The sequence below is a fragment of the Capsicum annuum genome, chromosome 12 (assembly GCF_002878395.1).
Source record: "Capsicum annuum cultivar UCD-10X-F1 chromosome 12, UCD10Xv1.1, whole genome shotgun sequence".
NCBI lineage: Eukaryota > Viridiplantae > Streptophyta > Magnoliopsida > Solanales > Solanaceae > Capsicum > Capsicum annuum.
The window spans coordinates 227295459-227314271 of NC_061122.1; the positions used below are offsets into that span (position 1 = coordinate 227295459).

Sequence of the window (18813 nt, forward strand, 5' to 3'; positions counted from 1 at the left end):
AATTAATATTTTTTTTTTCAACTCCACCCTTATCATTAGTTATTCTAAGATTAAGGGACACTTAAATAGATAAAGATTAAAGAATTAATAAAAGATATATTATTCATATCACACTCCTAATTAATTTTTTCAATAATTGTGCAAAATCTAACATGCCAATTATTCTGAGATAAAGCGAGCATTACTTATACAAATTTTTTATAGATGCATAACTCACGTCCAAACCAGCAACTTCCTTTGTCTTATATTAGTTATTCATATTAGTAGTCTATCTTACTCAATCAAGAAAATATTAATTAAAATTTCTTAATATTATCCTTTCAATTTTTATTTTTAAGAGTGTTCATACTTATTTGTAAATTTTCAATAAATTTTATAAGGGGTAAATTAGCAAAATTATACTCTTATTTATAAATTTTTTAGCTTACATGTCAAAAAAATGACCCATTAATATGGGAAGAAGAATAACAAAAACGATAAAAACTTACATACATTTGGTGTATACACCCAATTAATGTTCTTATCATGGTTAAGTAATTAAATAAAGTAAAATATATATTAATTAATCATTATTAAGTAACACGAGCTTTAAATTTACTAAAAATCATACAAACCCACAATTTAAGTTTCACTTATTATAAAAAATCCATCTCTCCAAACATATTACAAAAATCCTATTTTTCTCTAAAAATACATATACATAGCTTTCTATATATATGTTGACCCTATTATGTGTATGAATCTGCTTTATTATGTATATGTCAGACTTATTATACTTGTTATGTATATGAATCGGCCTTGTCATATATAAAAGTTTTTATGTATATGTCGGTCTTGTTATATATATGAATTAGGAAAGATAGTAAAGTAATTAAGAAAATAAAAAAGACTATAAATAATTTAATAAGATTGAAATTTATGTTATTTTTACATTGACTTACTGTATACACGGAGTAAGTTTTAGAAAAAAAAAAACAAAAAACACTACCCCTTATTTGACTCAAGGAATCAATCAAAAAATGAAATCAATAGCCTCTCTATGCATTCAGTTCTTCTTCCTGTCTTCTTCTTCTTCTTGTAATGGAGAACAAAGAAGACTTGAAGTCAATTCTTCCATTTTTACCGTTATCACTCTCATCATCTTCACTTTCATGGCCACCACCAGTAGTTGAAGCACTTAGTACTCTCTCAAAAGGACCTCATCACAGCAAAATCAACTCTGGTGAACTCCTCTTCATCGCCATTTTCGATATGAGAAACTCTTTATATCTCCCTGAGTTCTCCATTGATGCTTATGCTTCTCGCGGTCTCGCCTTCTTCTTCGATCATGTAAGTAAACTTCTTGTTCGTTTCCCTTGTAGTAACTCGTGAAGTTGTTGTCATGTGATCAGGAGGTCACGTGTTATAGTATACTGTTGTGATCTAGGATCCTTCATATAGAAAGTTTTAGTATACCGAGCTGGCCTTCTCAATTACCTTTAATGAATACAACATTTGGATAGACCGTATCATAATCTCATGAACATGTGAATTTTAACAAACTTCAATATTTTTCTTTTGTCAATGAGCCTTGTCGTATCTAGTAAAGTTGTTTTTGTCTTGTGACCAGGAGGTCATGAGTCCGGATCCTTCTCATAGAAAGTTTTAGTATATCGAGTTGGCCTTTTTACCTTTAATGAAATACAACATTTGGATAGATTGTATCCTTTCCTGTTATTACATGATCTCATGAACATATAAATTTTACCAAATTTCAATATTTTTCTTTTGTTAAGGAGATTTATGTAACTGGTAAAGTTGTTTTTGTCTTATGACTAGGAGGTCATGAGTCTATCCTGGTCCAGGATCCTTTTCATAGGAAGTTTTAGTATACCGAGCTGGCCTTCTTCCCTTTAGTGAATACAATATTTGGATAGATTGTATCATTTCCCGTTGTTACATAATCTCATGAACATATAAATTTTAACAAATTTCAATATTTTTCTTTTGTCAAGGAGCCTTGTCGTAACAGGTAAAGTTATTTTTGCCATGTGACCAGGAGGTCACGAATGATCCAGGCATAGAAAGTTTTAGTACATTGAGCTAGCAAGTTTAGTTTAGTACACTGAGTTGGCCTTTTTACATTTTCAAAAAATACATTAGTATTTTGTGTTTTGATAATTAATTTGAAACACATTATTTTATAATATTAGTGCAATAATTTGTGATTGATCAATTTTCAACAGGGAAGACTTGAAGTCAATTCTTACCCTTTTCACTCCAATCATCTTCACTTTTATGGTCACCTCTAGTAGTTGAAGCACTTAATACTCTCTCAAAAGGACCTCATCATAGCAAAATTAACTCTGGTGAACTACTCTTCATCGCCATTTTCGATATCCAGAACTCTCTTTCCCTCCCTGAGTTCTCCATTGATACTTCTGTTTCTCATGGTTTCGCCCTCTTCTTCAATCATGTAAACTTCTTTTCCCCCTAACACTCTCTTTGGATGGTTGCTACTTGTTTCATGATGTATCATATTGTGTTGTATTGTATCGTACTGTATTGTTTTAATGAATACAACGTTTGGATAGATTGTTCTCATAGTTTCGCCCTCTTCTTCAATCATGTAACTTCTTTCCCCCTAAGACTCTTGTTTGGATGGTTGTTACGTGTTGTTTTGTAATGTATTGTATTGTATTGTATTGTATTGTGTTGTATTGTATTGTACTATATTATTTTAATGAATAAAACTTTTGGATAGATTTTCCCTGAGTTCTCCATTGATGCTTTTGCTTCTCATGGTTTCACCCAACTTCAATCATGTAAACTTCTTTTCCCTCTAACACTCTGTTTGGATGGTTGTTACATGTTGTTTCATAATATATCGTATTGTGTTGTATTGTATCGTACTGTATTGTTTTAATGAATGCAATGTTTGAATAGATTGTATTGTTTCCCGTAGTTACATAATCTCATGACTATATGGATTTTAACAAATTTCAATGTTTTTCTTTTGTCAAGTAGCTTGTTGTAACTGATAAAGTTGTTGTCATGTGACCAGGAGGTCACGTGTTATAATATACTATTGTGGTCCAGGATCCTATGCATAGAAAGTTTTAGTACACCGAGCCGACCTTTTTTACTTTTTCAAAAACTACATTAGTATTTTGTAATTTGATAATTAATTTTAAGCACATTTTTGATAATATTAGTGCAATAACTTGTGATTGACTAATGTTCAACTGAGAAGACTTAAAGTTACCATCCTTCTATTGAACGCAACCTTACCTTGCATTTCTGCGAGTTTGTTTTCGTCTTGAACACATGACCTCCTGGTCACATGGCAACAATTTTTCTAGTTACTCCAAGGCTTCCCTTCAAATCCACAAAGGTGTAATCTTTAAATTTTATTTATTTTAAGAAACAGTTCTAGATTCTATGTCCAAATTCACATGGAACATTAGTTAGTTCGATCCTCACACTCCGAATATAGCCGAATAAATTGAAATGGAGGGAGCATTATTTTTCCTAAAATCTTAGCCAAACAACTCAATTCTCTAAAATAAATACTTTTGTAAAAGAAAATACACATTTTTGGCTTCCAAAAAACTTGGTCAAGCAGACTACCGATGTAATATGAAAAAATTGTTGGAACTGATTCAATAGTATTGTTTGTGAAGTTGCTTCCTAGGGATGAAGCTGCAAAATGGTTTGAAGAAGTGGTGCCACAATTGGCTAATTTGCTTTTGAGATTGCCTTCATTGTTAGAAACTCATTATGAGAATGCTGATGATGGAGTTTTGAAAGGAGTTAAAACCGGTCTTCGCTTGTTGGAATCACAAGAGCCTGGCATTGTCTTCCTTAGTCAGGTAGTAGTAGTTTGGAATTTTTGTTTGTCAAAAGCACCCCTTTACTTTACTTTCCTTCGTTTTTACTGCTCTAATCATCCTGTATAAAAACATGTAAGGTTCAGATTAGGAGAAGAACTAATTGTTTTTGACGTTGATTAGCTTTTCCTGTTTTATATATAGTTAGCAACTATGTGCATGATCTTATAACTACATGCTTGTCGTTTGCTTAACGTGGTAGCTGTTGTCGTGGCCAAGAACCAGTCAGGAAAAGAGTTATCCTTCTTTACAGGAATTAGATGAGGAATCCCATATCTAGATTTCGTCCTGTACCAAGTACACACAAACGAGCTCATGTAATAGCGTGAGATATGGGATACACCACTGCAAGTTTCACGATAAATTGGTTTCATATATACTTCTGTTACTTCTTCGACTGTTTCTGCAGCAGAATTTGATTATTTGATGTTGTAACAAGTATCTGTAACATTAAATTTCATGGTTTTTGATCTCTTTTTCCAGGAATTAATCGGTGCTCTACTTGCATGTGCGTTGTTTTGTCTATTTCCTACCCGTAATAGAGGTTCCAGTCATCTTCCAATGGTCAACTTTGATCACTTATTTGCGTATGTTTCATCAACTATCTGTTATTGCTATTGCATCTACGCTTGTTTTCCTTTTCTTATCTCATATTCAATGTCCGGTTGTATCTTGACTGATTAAAAGTATTCTTTCTTGGAAACAGTGTGATGAAAAGTTGTAGGTGTGGTATGCTCAGTTAATAATAGCGAAGTCCTTCATTTTGTTGTTCTTCTCGTTGATCATCTTTATGATTGTTTCTTGTTTTATCTACAATTTCCACTTATGTTAATGTGTAATATATTGCAGATAACAGCTTTGATGGAAACAATTTACTGTCAGTTTCCAAATTTCTCAATATGAGTTGTCGTAATCTGATACTTTGCTTCATTTCTCCATCTAAGGATACAGTTTTAGATATATAGTTTCGTTAGGCTGTTGACCACGGTGAGTTACAGAGAGTTAAGTAATAAGTAGTGGTGCGTAATTTTCTTCCACTGTGACTGATGTCTTCTAATAAGCATTCTGATCTTAGCTCTGAGTGGATTTTTGACTAAATGAGAAGTTTTATCAAGTGTGATTATCTTTGCGAGAGTAAATTTTGTAAAACAACGAAGAATGTTCAACCAAGAACTACTAAACTATTAAGTGTGATCATTTTGAACCGAGAACTGTCAAAATTTCCGACAATAATTCTTTTACTTCCTCTCATTTGAATAGGAATATTTCTCCATTCATCTCAATACGTCAATCGAGTTTTGCTTAAATTTGAGATTTTGCATTTACTTACCTGGACAAGTTTATCTAGATGCATGTAGAACTAATTAGGAAATAGCTTCTTTCCTTGGTGTAAGTGAGGACCATTTTAAATCCTGTCGAAAGCAGCATATAGTTTAACTTCTAGTTGATGTTGTAACCGCAGACCGCTTATTTTGGAATTAATGGAGTTCATATGCTGACATACATGTTTTTCAGTTGTCTACAGGATCATTATGAAGAAGCATATGAACATAAATTGAAGTGCATTGTTCACTATTTTGGGAGGATATGTTCATCTATGCCCGAGGGCTATGTATCTTTCGAGCGAAAAGTTCTTTCGTTAGAATATAGTCCATCTTGTATTCCCTATCCAAAGGAGAAAGTATGGAGTCAGTCTAACATCTCCCTTTGCCATTTTGAGGTAAGAAGTGAAACTGTATTCTCCATACAGTTGGTATCTTTTTTTTTTTTTCTGCACGCATGATATCTTTCTGTTTCTGTTTAGATTTCCATTTCAGGCTTAATTGAAGATCAATCACGTGAAGCTATTGAAGTTGATTTTGCTAACATGTATTTAGGAGGTGGTGCTCTCGTTAGGGGCTGTGTGCAGGTTCTTTTCTGGACACTTTTCTTTTCGTTTTCATATTTTTGAATCTAACGAGCCATTTAATACATCCAACGAGTTGCTTTTGTCCTTTATTTGCCACAATGCACTGCACTTTTTGCCTTTGAAGTTGGAGGTTTTCGTCTAATTCCTAAAGTGAATGCACTGCATAAAAGCCTTCCGATATGTTTATTTTGATGAAGAAGAGAACTGATATATTTTTCGTTGATCTTCAACGTTCAAAATGTCATCACCGTTATCATTTTGTCTGTTGCTTACAACCAAAAAAATTTCTTTTCTAGTGATAGGTAAAATGATCAAGGCAAACTTATGTTTTGTTAGCACTTGCACCTTAGCGTTTTTTTAAAAAGGTGTTTGCAGTTTGTTTTGGCTCGGAATCACTTGCAAAGTAGCTAAACCAGCTAAGTTGGTTTGTTAAATGTTTAAACCAAACCATAGATTGTACAAATTTATCAGTTTCATCTTTTGATCAGTTCAGTCTTTTTCTTCAAATGCCAAACAAAGCCAAATATTATTGGGGTTTTCGCTCCAAATCTGCTGTTCATCAAAAGTGCTTAAGCTTGGTATTTTGTTAAAAGAGGATATCTAATAGGTAGTTTCCTTTATAGGAAGAAATTCGGTTTATGATCAATCCGGAGTTAATTGCTGGCATGCTTTTCTTGCCGGGCATGGCCGACAACGAAGCAATAGAAATTGTTGGTACAGAAAGGTTTTCAAGTTATACCGGGTGAGTTTAGATAGCGAATCAATTGCGTACTTGCAAGACATCACCAAGTTCACTTAGAACAAATAGCACTTGTTAATTCGTTGAAGCTGTAATTTCATGCAATCTTTTGCTGACATTTTGGGCATTTAACTGTAATTCCTCTTATTTCACGTCTTTCAATTGGTGAAGGTATGCATCTTCATTCCGTTTTAATGGTGACTATGTCGACAAAAAGGATATTGATGTTTTGGGAAGGCGTAAGACTAGGATAGTTGCAATAGATGCACTCTGCCGCCCGGGAAAGAGCCAATACAGACGTGAAGGTCTTCTAAGGTACACAAGTTTCCGAACTGTTTCAAAATGCTTATATGGAATGTAATTCTTTCATAAAGTCTGTTCAGTCCTTAGTCAGATGATACTGAACGTCTTAAGTATTGGATTATTCCTTAGGTACAATTAGGTTCTGTTAACAAATAGGAGAGCGACCTTGTAAAAATATCTGCAGACTGATTAATTGACAGAACTTGTCGCAGTGCACCCTGACTCAACCTCATGTAGAATGAAATGACAATCTACTTCAATATGTTTCATTCTGTCGTGACACAATGTTGAACTGTGACCACCTTATCTAGAAGTAAGCTATTAGAGAGAGACACTTGCATTTACTTAATTTTTATATTCAATACGCCACGTCAGGTGTTGAACCCAGAATCTTTGGTTGCTCTGCTACAAAGTGAATAACGACGTAAAAGTTGATACTTTAGCCATACAACCTCTAAAGCTACAATCTTGCCTAATCTTATATGACTGCACATCCATCGGACATTCAGTTTGTGGATATGACGGACTCCTGTAAGATTAGTGTCACGGAGATGTGAATGTTAAGATGGTTGTGTGATCTTACCAGATAAATAATGGCCATATTTAGCAAAAAGTGCAAATAACACACATCAATGATAAAATGAGAAAAAATCACTTTTACATGGTAATGTAATATTCTCTTCCCTTCTCATCTGGTGCTGAATTGATAGGTTAGCATCTTTCGCACGGAGGGGAGACATATTTGACATTTGAAATTCTAATCATTGGTCGATTAACGCATGGTCCTTTTGAATTTATAACAAAAATTCTGTGACCACAAAGGATTAGTTTTTAGTAGTAGTATGCTTTATTAATGATAAGTTGAATATATTGTGCAGGGAGATTAACAAGGCATTTTGTGGCTTCATGGATCAATGCAAGTGTCATCAGCATCAACAGCTTTTCAAAGATGATAAAGCTGTTAACATCACCGATGGAAGGTCCATTGATAATCTTCTGGTGGGATTTCCTTTTGTCATTTTAAATATTAGGTATCCCTATTAGCTTTCTTCCCTGACTCTTTGGTTTTTCATGATCTTATCTCCGATAGTTGCTTGGTCATACTTCAACTTCATCTCAACCAACTGAGGAACCACTAAGGAACCCGTTAATCAGAAACCGCGAGGGACACAGTGGTCAACCCTTAGTAGATGATCATCATGGAATTGGGGTTGTGACTGGAAACTGGGGTTGTGGTGCTTTTGGTGGAGATCCTCAACTTAAAGCGATGCTTCAATGGATTGCTGCGTCTCAGGTTGTTCTTTCTTCTTGTACATTTTTTTGCATTTTCGCTGGGAAGTATTGTCTCATATGAGGCACCGAGCAGTTGCTTTTCACCTATTTGCTCTTCCCTTTTAAGGTGCATCCTAGTTTTTAGGCATAATACATAAACAGACACTTAAACTTGGTCTCATCTGGAAAGTAAGCACTCCAACTTTGAGAATGCACATCTAGACACCTAACACATGGTCTCAACCGGCAATGAAACACTCTAGTTCGTTCCCATTGTGTCTCGTGGACACCTAAAACTGACATATCACATAGATTTTGCAAGTGTCTAGATGATCATTTTGATTAAGTGGGAGTATTCGACTCACACAATGGAGACGAGTTGGGGTGTGTAGATGTGCATACTCAAAGTTGGAGTGCTTACTTGCCAGCTAAGGCCAACTTTGAGTGTTTGTTTATATATTATGCTAGTTTTATCTTGATTTTAATAATATTGAATTCTTGATACTTGTAATAGTCTGCGCTTTATCGCTACTTGTGAAATGTTTCAACTAATTTGCCCCTTCAACTTCTTTTTACTTGTCCATTTCACTTTGAACATCGTCTTTTCTGTCTTTATTTTTTTTTTTCTGATCAAAGTTTTGTCTCGTTGCATCTCCTACAGGCAATGAGACCTTTCATCTTGTATTACACATTTGGTCTGGAAGCATTGCAGATGCTGGACCAGGTACTGCCTGTCTGTTAATTATTCTATAATGTGTCTGGAGGGAAGTTTCATTTGACTTTGAACTGATATGTTTAACCCTAAGGACGTTTGCCGATTGATATTTGTCTAATCACTAAAAGGGGAAATGAATAAAAAAGAGGGTGCTTGCCGCTGCATTTACTTAGGTACTTTTTAATTTCTCATGGTGTTTTACAATCAAGTGTACGTGGAAATGCAGTAGCAACATCAAATACTATGATAATCAAAGTAAAGGAAACAATAAGTAATAATAAAATCGTACATAGAGATAGTAGGAGAGTAATAATAACGGTACTGATAAGTGGAACAAGCCAACCCTTGGCTATCTACTAGCCTTTTACCTATGTTGTAGACAATTCTGAAGGTTGAAAATTCATCCGTTATGGTAAATGCATTGTTAAGACTTGTGTAGGTGTTGGTTAACCTTTGAAATTGGTTCTTATCTTTGTAGAAATGATAGAAATCTTGACATGTTGATTAGTATAGCTTTACCATTAACATCACTTTAGTTTACATGAAAACCTATTCGAAGACCAAGTCAGAGACTACTAGATGTCTGACAACGAGGACGTTATGTTGGCTTCAGGACTCTACCTATTTATTACTTATAGAGCATAAACATCTTCTGGTAGCTTAAATCTGTGTGACATTTCTTTGTTGAAAACTTGGTCTAGGTGACACAATGGATTGTTTCACATAAGTGGACTGTAGGGGAGCTTTGGAATGTGTTGGCGGAATACTCATCTCAGAGATCGAGGGGTGCAACTAGCATACGCTTCTTCAATTGGCTCCTTCCATCATTGTCTTCTCGTGATACCATGCTCAACGATTCCAATGATGATTGAGGTTGTTCGTGCAGTTTAGCTTAATTATAATGCTACGCGGATTGTATTATAAGGTGAGATGTATCATCGCGGTTCTATCTTTATGCTTACTGTAAACCTATCACTGCAGCTTTCCTGGTTTATTCGAACTTGGGACCGGCCATATTGTGAAGCTCACATAGGGGGAGTTGTTGGTTAGATGAAGTGCTAGTTGTTATTTAAATACTTGTATATTGTAAAAAAGGATAACACAATGCACTAAAGCTCTCGCTATATGCGGGGTCCAGGAAAGGGTCGAACCACAAGTATTTATTGTACGCAATCTTACCCCACATTTCTGCTAGAAGCTGTTAAATACTTGTGTATAGTTTTGTGGTATAATTGGTTGTTTGATATTTAAATTGGGTGAAAGGTATTGAAAGGAAGAAAAGCTATTTACTCCCTAAGGTGTCCCACCAAGAAGCATATGGTAATTTTATTTGTTTGGAAATTACTAAGTTTAAATCTTTTATAACCATTGATGTTTAGGATCAGCTTGCTCATTCCTCGATATTCTATCGGGCACCTTAGGAGTATTACCTCCTACTACATGTATACAAATCACTTTGTCCAATGATGTTAGTCACATTGGAAGAAATCATGCTTTTTTTTTTTGGTTTCGATTAAGATTTAAACTATGATTACTCATGATTTTCACTCGCTTCGTTATATTGACAGCTAGGCTACGACCTTTCGATACGACTTGATTAAATATCTCCCTCTCCCTTTCAACATTGAAAATGTGAATAATAGGAAAAAAGTACTCATAATTCATACCCAACCACCAGTGAGAGAAACTCAAAATTTATAGACAACAAGGTATATTCTTAAGGCATATACTTCTCATAGAATATGGATATTCTTAGCATATATTATTAGCCTTGCAACTTACAACAAAGCATTGTCAATTTGCTATCTTCTTAGTTTCTTCTTACAATATTATGGAAGGTCGGTGCACTAAAGCTCCTGCTATGTGCATGGTTCAGGAAAGAGTCCGATCATAAGGGTCTATTGTAAGCAGTCTTACCGTGACCTTCTGATCACATGTCAGTAACTTGACTAGTTACTCCAAGGCTCCCTTTCGCATTGCGCATAGATAGATTCTCAAATTTATGTAGTTATGTAGTTGTTTGTTGATGGTCATCTATTCATCATTTGTGCATATTTTTTTGCAACCATTAATATGCTGTGGTAATTAGATGAACATCAACAAACATCTTCATCACTTCATGTTATGCCATTAGTGTTTGGCCACCAAGACTAATTTCATGGGGTCCTGGTACCTCCCATCAGAACACGTATCGGGTAATTTTGTTAAAACAAACCTGGATAGATGAGAAAAAAACACCTGTTGTTCTTCCACTTTCTCTACATTTGTCATGTCATAGACAATTTAGCTCAGTGCTTTATGAGGAATTTGAGTTATTAAGAAAATAATAGAGGTTTACCCAACTCATATTTTATGATTTTGACTGTTATAGCAGGTAAATTTCAGCTACTTTAATACTATAAAGTTTAGTTTTATGGCCTTCAGTTTATAGTGGATCAATTATTACCTTTGAACAACAAGAATTTAACTATTATTTGCAATAAAAAATTTTCTTTTGTTTTTATATATGTAAATAAAATTGCTTTTTATTTAATATATATTAAAATATAAATAGATTTAGTGAAGCTAAATTACTTTTATGTGTGCAGTGCTAGAGACATCTCCATATTCATATCGATTTTGGTTTTTCCGCACCATATTATGATCTGTTCTTCTTCTGAAGAGGAGCAACTAGGATGAACTTATTTTTTTATTTTTATATATAGTGGATAAAGTTCAATTATGATCATGTGTGAAAATTAATTCGGGCTTCGGCATCTCGATCAATTTCACGAGATATCATTTATCTCCCAGCAGCAATGGGTTCAGGTACGTAACCAGTTCACCAAGGCTACTAGGTTAGAGTAGATAGAAAAAAATCACCTACTGTTTTCCGTTGCTGCTGAAATTTGAATTTAAGACCTCATACTTCTCAACACAACAACAATTATTCTTTTATTCATTTTTATTTCCAAAAAGATACATCTCAAAATCAACAAACCCAAAATAACTTACAAAGAAAATCATGAAATACAATAACAACAACACAAATTGCATAAAAATCTTCAAAAATCAATAACTAGACAATACACTCGAATCTCCAAAGCCATAACACCCAAATTTTGGAAGCATATTGTTTATAATAATGTTAGAAATACGTCGATAGGCTTCATCTGTCAGATGAAGCCCATCCCAGTTGACGTATTGCGCTGGATTAGGACATGCGCTGACACTTGGTGACCCACATCCAGCGCTAAAATTGAAATTATATCGTCCACCACCCCCACAACACGTGGAGACCAACGTGCTAGGGTTAAATCCCAACCAAGGTGCAAATCGAAAAATAGTCCTGAACGCACCGTAATAATCCCCATAGACAATATTAATATGTGGGAACTCACATTGTATATTTTCTAAAGCTCTTTTTAGCTCAATATTATGGTACGTAGCGAAACGATTATAAGATCTCAAACAACCATATTGATCGTAAGCATTTGGATTTGTGTTAGGAAATCTAGTTAGGTACGCGGATAGACACCCGAAAGGGAAGACCCCCGGAACCAAAATGCGAGTCGACCCTAACTGGATCAACTCTCTGACGGCATTCAGAATGCCGTCAATAATAAAAGGAACGTATGTACGGATCTCATTTTCAGCTTTATTTTGTGAGAAAGAATTCCAGTAATCGACCCCACCGAACTCCCCCAATACTATGAGAGAGTTCCTTAGAGTTGGTTTACAATGGGTCCCACAAGTGGATTGTAAGTGGGATTTTAACCACTCTAACTGAGTGGGGAGAGGAACGTTGTAGGGGACCACTCCAACGTTCCTCTCAGCTAAAAAAGAGGTATTCATCGCCGTGGCACCAGCCACAGCGAAATTGACACCTTGACTAAACGAAACGCCCGATTTGTCCAAGTAAGCATTAAGGAATGGGAGGTTGAGAGAAGAGGCAATGTAGTCAGCAATGATACGACCGTTAGAAAAGCGCCCCGTAGGTTTATTAAAAAAGGTTTCACCATAAGGTGGTCCGTAGGCCCGAGCCAAGAGGCTGGCACCGGGTATACGGATCACATTTCCAGCATCGGCGATAGAATCGCCGAGCTGGAAAAGTGAAGTGATGCAACATTTTGTTAGGGCATCACAAGAAGAATAAAAAGATAAGGTTATTAGTAAAAGAAAGAAAGAAAAATTAGATAGGGAAATAGAAGCCATTGATGAATGTTTTAATTTTTTTTGAAAACTTTGCAATAGTAAAGTGCTATATATATGGAGGAATATAGGTTGCATGTTATATTGGATCGTGATTAAATACACAAACATTACTCTAAATATATATTATTTAATGCATGTGGTAGTTTCTAATTTTATTTTGGATCTAAATTAGGCCTTAATTAGTTGGAATCCTAATTATTTTACGTAGTGCATGTGCTATACTTAGATAACCTTTGGCTAATCGATGTACAAAGTATTTAGAATTAAAAGCATAGTACTACTTAGGTCTTTTTATTTTTTATATACTCCATAATTTTTTGGTACATATTGTTGGAATAAGTAATTTTTTTTTCTTAATATTATTCATTAGCTACACGACTTAAGATTGTTAGGAGAAGAAATTCCATATTATTGTGCGCATCTTTGTAGATTAGCAAATCTTCTACTTGGATATTACAAAAATAATTGATTACTGCTAGAGTTGTGACCCAAATTTTGTTGATCTGGCCTTGAAAATTTCGCGGTGCGACCCATTATTGTGATTTTCAATGGGGTCTGTGATGGTAGCGTAGGGAACGGACCGAAGCCCCCGCGGTATGGACCTTTATGTTTTTGAATCTAGGACCTATTTGTACGCATGTATTATATAAGCGCGATTTAGTGGGCTGTTTCGGATAATTCATATACACACGAAATTGAAACTATCGTCTCCAACATTGTACTCTCTCTCCATTATAGTGAATTTCTCTGCCTCTGCTCATGATTTTTTCCGCAAGGATTTTCACGTAAATTTATGTATTCTTATTTGTCTTTATGCTTATTTTCTGTCCTATCATAACAATTACAAAAATAATAATATTAATTCTCTATAAAGAGAGTTAGCAGCCTAAATACAGAACATTTACCTACAAATTATATTTTTGATTAGTGCATGTGCTAGTGTTACTACAAGACAAATTGTGTTTAGTTAGGGACAAAATTAATAACTAATTAAAGTAAATTTTATACATCTAAACAAAGACTTGAATAGAGTTAATTAATTAACTGTCGATAATCGATTATATAATTTTAGCTAGTTGAGCTTTTATTAGTATTTTTCATATTAATGATAATAATTTTTGGATTATAATTACCTAAGTACTCCAACTCTCTATGAAACATAGCTCAATTTTAATATATTAAAACAAGAACAACTAATTATGCATTTTATTGTTGCAATTCCTTAGGAAATTTTTGTTTTCGCTAATATATACCACTAGACAAAGCATCTGGCCTTTTATTAATAATAAAATAAAGTTTGTTTAAAAAAGAAAGCTAATATTGTGCAACTCCAGCTTATCGAGAATATGATTTTAGATAGAAATTTATGAAAAGCACTAATTAAGATAGAAAATTAGCAAGTAATCGAGTGTGACATCTCTTATCCTTCTATACTAGTTGTCGTAGGATTATTCGTGTAGGTTGTTCTCCCTTTGATTTCTGTTACTATATATTATCCCTTGTAATACATTTATTGTATTATTCTTGTCCCTTTTATTTCTATTAACATATGTTATCCCTTGTAATATGTTTACTGTATTATCTTATTTTATTGTGGTTATTATTTCCTTTTTAATATGTTTTGTCATGCCATGTGTATTGTTTTATTGGTTTCTTCACTATTGTGATAATTGTCTCGAGTTGTTGATCTATTGAAAATAACTTTTTACTCTCAAGTAAAGGTAAAATCAGCGTACACGTTATCTTTTTTAGACCCCATTTGTAGGAATACAATGGGTATATTAGGGTCCGTTTGGTTATGTGAGATGAAATCATAATTTAAAATCATGATATAAAATTATATGAAATGAAGTTGAAGTTTTATTTTTAGTAGAAACTTTGGAGTATTTTTGTGCAACTTGCCCTCTAATCAATGTGTTTATATTGATCATTTGAGCATCTTGGCAATTGCCCTCTCAATCATATTCTATTCTTGTTTTTATTCACTTTATTTATTCTAGTGACAACGGGGTACATAAAAAATTAAACAACACTATTTGTATTTAAGATAGACTTGTTCTTAATTTTGTAAGTCATTTATTCAAATAAAATAACATTGAATGTAAAATAAGATTGTGTATAATAAATTTTTATGTTCGAATCTTTTCATGGACCCTGCGTTTAACGAGAGCTTTAGTTCACCAACTATCTTAACGTTAAATTGGATGGAGTTTTTCTTTGTGCAACATTTAACTTCTATCATGGAGTATTATAAATCAAGTGAAAAGAGCCAATTTGGTGATAAATTTGTCCCATTTTAGAATTAAATTAGTGATGCAAAAGTTTTTTCTTGATCCCCATAACCTTTACCACAACCTCTGTCCTTCGTGTGAATACTCTGCGGTGAGCACTTAGTGATAATCTGTTGAATTCTATAGACACGTAATTTTGTTCTTTCCCGAAAATATTTTAATTATTTTTTATTTTATTTTATTTTATTTATTTTATTTTTTATTTTTATTTTATTCACCTTATCATACTTTGGTTTAATTAATAATTTCTTCCAAAAAAAATAATTGAAAATAATTAAATACATAGCATCTTTGTCACCTCACTATGCCACCTCAACACCTCACTTTCCATTTTTCATTGGATACATGCAAAAGGCACATGCCCTACTCATTTTTTCACACGCCACCCTCATCTTTCCACATGCCACACTAACTTTTCCACATGCCACACACTTATTTCCACAAGCCACCAATTATATGCTTCCACATAGGATAATAAATAAAGTAAAAAAAACCAAATAAAAAATATAAAAGGAAAATTCTAAAAGGGGAAAAGGGAGAGACTTATTTTTTCATCATCATCTTCTCCACAATAACAACAATCACCAAATCATCTTCCTCACAAGAAGAACAAAAAAATTCGAGCGAGAGAAGAGAGAATCGCGCTCGAGAGAAATAGTATCGTGAATAGTGCCGTGAACAGTGTTGTGAACAGTACCGTGAACAGTGTTGTGAACAGTACCGTGAACGGTGTCGGTTTTCGAGTTCGATTGGATTTACGGAGCTTCAATTTTGGGTCTCAAAATTTTCAATACGGAGTTGGAGTTCGTCATTGTTGAGGTCCTATTAGGAATTCTATAGTCCAGGTTTTCTTGATTTTATTATCAATGAAATCGATTTTTCAAAGGTTCATCTCTCAACTCTACTTTTTTATTATATCGAAGTTGGTTAATATCATGATTTTGTGGTGCGGTTTTGAATATTTCGAGCAAAATATTAATTGTTGTTGTGGATATGAATGATTGGTATGCTTAAATGTTTGAATTTTCGTTGGGGTATGTGTTGTTGGTTTCAGATTTTGAAAAGTGATTTGATAGTCGAACTGGTTTAATAATGTGGTTAAAAATGGATTTAGGGGATGAAATTGAGAAATTGATAAAAAATTGAATTTAGATTAGCTTTGGTTTATTGTTGTTTTGTTTAATTTGTAATGAGCATGAATATCGTTGGAATGTGATAAAATTATGATATGTTGAAATGGATAGGCGAATGTTGGTTCGGGTAAGCAAAAATTTAGGAATAAGTTTTCTTGTTGAATGTTTGAATGTGGAATTTGAGTTGAACGGTTTGGTTTTAGTTCTTGCATTCGGAAATGTATTCATTTAATCGGGGAATGCCCCGCGATCACTTGTATTTATTCGCCGGAGAATGCCCCGAAGTATTTTGTATTTGGAGGACGTCCGTGATGAAGGCCAGAGGCATCGGGTAGCATGGGAGCGTAGTATAAAATTAGTGTAGGGTAGAATAGGATTTACATTTTCGCATTCTTTTTCTATTTTGGACTGTATAATTGGACTGGACATTGTTTTTGGATTCGTTTGCTTGATTGATCGTTTTATTTATGTTTGGTGTGGTTTATATATTCATAGTGTTCAAATTAGCCAATATACTCCACCAAGCGACCGTGGTCGAACCACGGGATCGAGGGGTGCCTAACACCTTCCCCTTGGTCAACAGAATTCCTTAGCCAGAATCTCTGTTCGTGGATCAATTTTATAGAGTCAAAACTATTTTGAAAAAGGATATCCACGGATGACTTGGCACACCTGATTTATGCCAAGTGGCGACTCTGAGTTTTGAAACTAATGAATCATTTTTCGAAATAATTTTCATCTTTTGTCACTTTAATAATAAAATCCTTTCGAAACTTAAAAATTAATTCTTTTTGGGAGTGAAAAAAAAGGGTGTGATAGCTCTGACGACTCTGCTGGGGACTTTTCAAAATTCGAGCTTATTTTGGAGTTGTATCGGTTTAGTTTGGCACTATAGGTGTATAGACATTTTGTTTGTGTTGTTTCGTGTTATTATATTATCACTGTTGAGTGCCTACGTGCTCTTTGTTTACAGTTTTTATCTTATGTGTTACCGCTTTATATCTGGCATCATGTGCATAACCCGAGTCATTCTTTCTGCAACAAGTACATAGAACACGTGTGGTACACGACCTCTAGTTGAGTCACCCTTATTTTAGGGGGGGAGCCGTCGGTGTTATGGAGTAGGTGGAAAGCAAAGCAGCCACTATCGACCATACGCTCCCCCAAACAGCCTTGTTAGTGAAGCCCAACGTAGGTCAGCCTTTAGGTCATACTTATGTGCATCATATTGAAGACCTAGCGGAGCCCACTTGGTCCTTTGTAGGAAACTCACCTCTAAAGCATCCCTACGTGCTAAATGTTGCATCTTTGAGGGCAATGAGGTCATTTGACAGACTGATTTGGGCAAAAGCATGAGTTAGAAGCAACGTATGTAAGAAGCAACGTATGTAGGAAAGAAATTGTTGAAAAAAGGAAGAAAAAAAAGAGTGGAAAGAAAGAGATTTGGTAATTTTTAGGGTTCTTTATGGCTTTTATTTTTCACAATTCAAAAATTCAAAAAAATTTTTTTTTTTACTTTTGCACTCATTGTCCAAAAATAAAAAACGTTAAAAAGATTTTCCTTTTATTTCTTGAGTAAGTATTCACAATTTGAAAACTCTAAAAATATTTTTTCCTTTCAATAGGAGCTTTGGACATTTTTATATAACGAAAATATCAAAAAGAATTTTCTTTTTTGGTGTTAGTTTCTAATTAAAAATCCAAAAAGATTTTATTCGTTTGTTTTTAGTCGTGTCTCTCAATTCAGGGTTTAGTTTGTCATTTAATCTTTAATTGTCCAATCTGGACGAACTACGCATACCTGATTCCCGCCCCTTGGGGCGGGATACGTAGGCAACCCTCGGTGAGTCCGGTAATCTTTATTTTTGGCCTTTGTCTTAGTCTTAGCCTAGGTTTTTCTCCCCGTAATCTAGTGTTGTTAGTTGTCCTAGCCAAGTAGGCTGATTTTATTCAGTGGTACTGTTCGGCGATTTGGAGTCATAAAGTGGCATGTCTCTTCGACATGTCCACGTCAAAGTCCCAAGGGTTGGGAATCTTTTGCTCCTATCGAATTTTTGAAATAACGTCTTATGTGTTATTACAGGATGAATTTGTCCACCAAGTCTAGAGTCTTGATGGTTGTCAAGGTGTCCAAAAAGTTAATCAAATGGTGCGGCATGTTTAACTATGTTGACTAGCAGAAACTGATTAAAATATTAGGTGATCTTACAGAACTTTTGCATATTACCCCTCGTCTAGATCTAATAGAGGTTGTGTTGACCTTTTGGGATCCAAATAGTTTGGTGTTCAGGTTTGGAAAGTGTGAAATGACTCCTACTTTGGCAGAAATATCTGGTCTGTTGCATTTGCCCTGTCATACCCCCTTTTTAACGTACTCCAAAAAATATA

General features: G+C 34.4%; 2 protein-coding genes across 2 annotated transcripts; one reads left to right on the top strand and one right to left on the bottom strand.

Annotated features, from left to right (window-relative positions):
• Positions 1 to 1008: 1008 nt before the first annotated feature.
• LOC107852461 (poly(ADP-ribose) glycohydrolase 1-like) lies at positions 1009 to 9990 on the top strand. Its single transcript, XM_047401262.1, has 11 exons — positions 1009 to 1329; positions 3663 to 3851; positions 4353 to 4456; positions 5385 to 5589; positions 5674 to 5778; positions 6402 to 6520; positions 6689 to 6832; positions 7699 to 7819; positions 7911 to 8114; positions 8754 to 8816; positions 9509 to 9990. Exons 1-11 carry the CDS (start codon positions 1081 to 1083, stop codon positions 9677 to 9679), a joined length of 1674 nt encoding a protein of 557 aa, XP_047257218.1. The 5' UTR covers positions 1009 to 1080; the 3' UTR covers positions 9680 to 9990.
• A 249-nt stretch (positions 9991 to 10239) lies between these two features.
• Positions 10240 to 13693, bottom strand: LOC124889469 (acetylajmalan esterase-like). The gene has a single exon (XM_047401263.1). The coding sequence runs from the start codon at positions 13107 to 13109 to the stop codon at positions 11859 to 11861; it is 1251 nt and encodes a 416-aa protein (XP_047257219.1). The 5' UTR covers positions 13110 to 13693; the 3' UTR covers positions 10240 to 11858.
• Between the last annotated feature and the right edge of the window lie 5120 nt (positions 13694 to 18813).

Excerpts from the sequence above, each read along its gene's own strand:
- LOC107852461 (XM_047401262.1), top strand. The coding sequence starts at position 1,081 with ATGGAGAACAAAGAAGACTTGAAGTCAATTCTTCCATTTTTACCGTTA. Across the intron at positions 5,590-5,673 it reads TCTCCCTTTGCCATTTTGAG|ATTTCCATTTCAGGCTTAAT; the intron begins GTAAGAAGTGAA and ends GTTTCTGTTTAG. Across the intron at positions 8,115-8,753 it reads AATGGATTGCTGCGTCTCAG|GCAATGAGACCTTTCATCTT; the intron begins GTTGTTCTTTCT and ends CATCTCCTACAG.
- LOC124889469 (XM_047401263.1), bottom strand. The coding sequence starts at position 13,109 with ATGTTTGTGTATTTAATCACGATCCAATATAACATGCAACCTATATTC.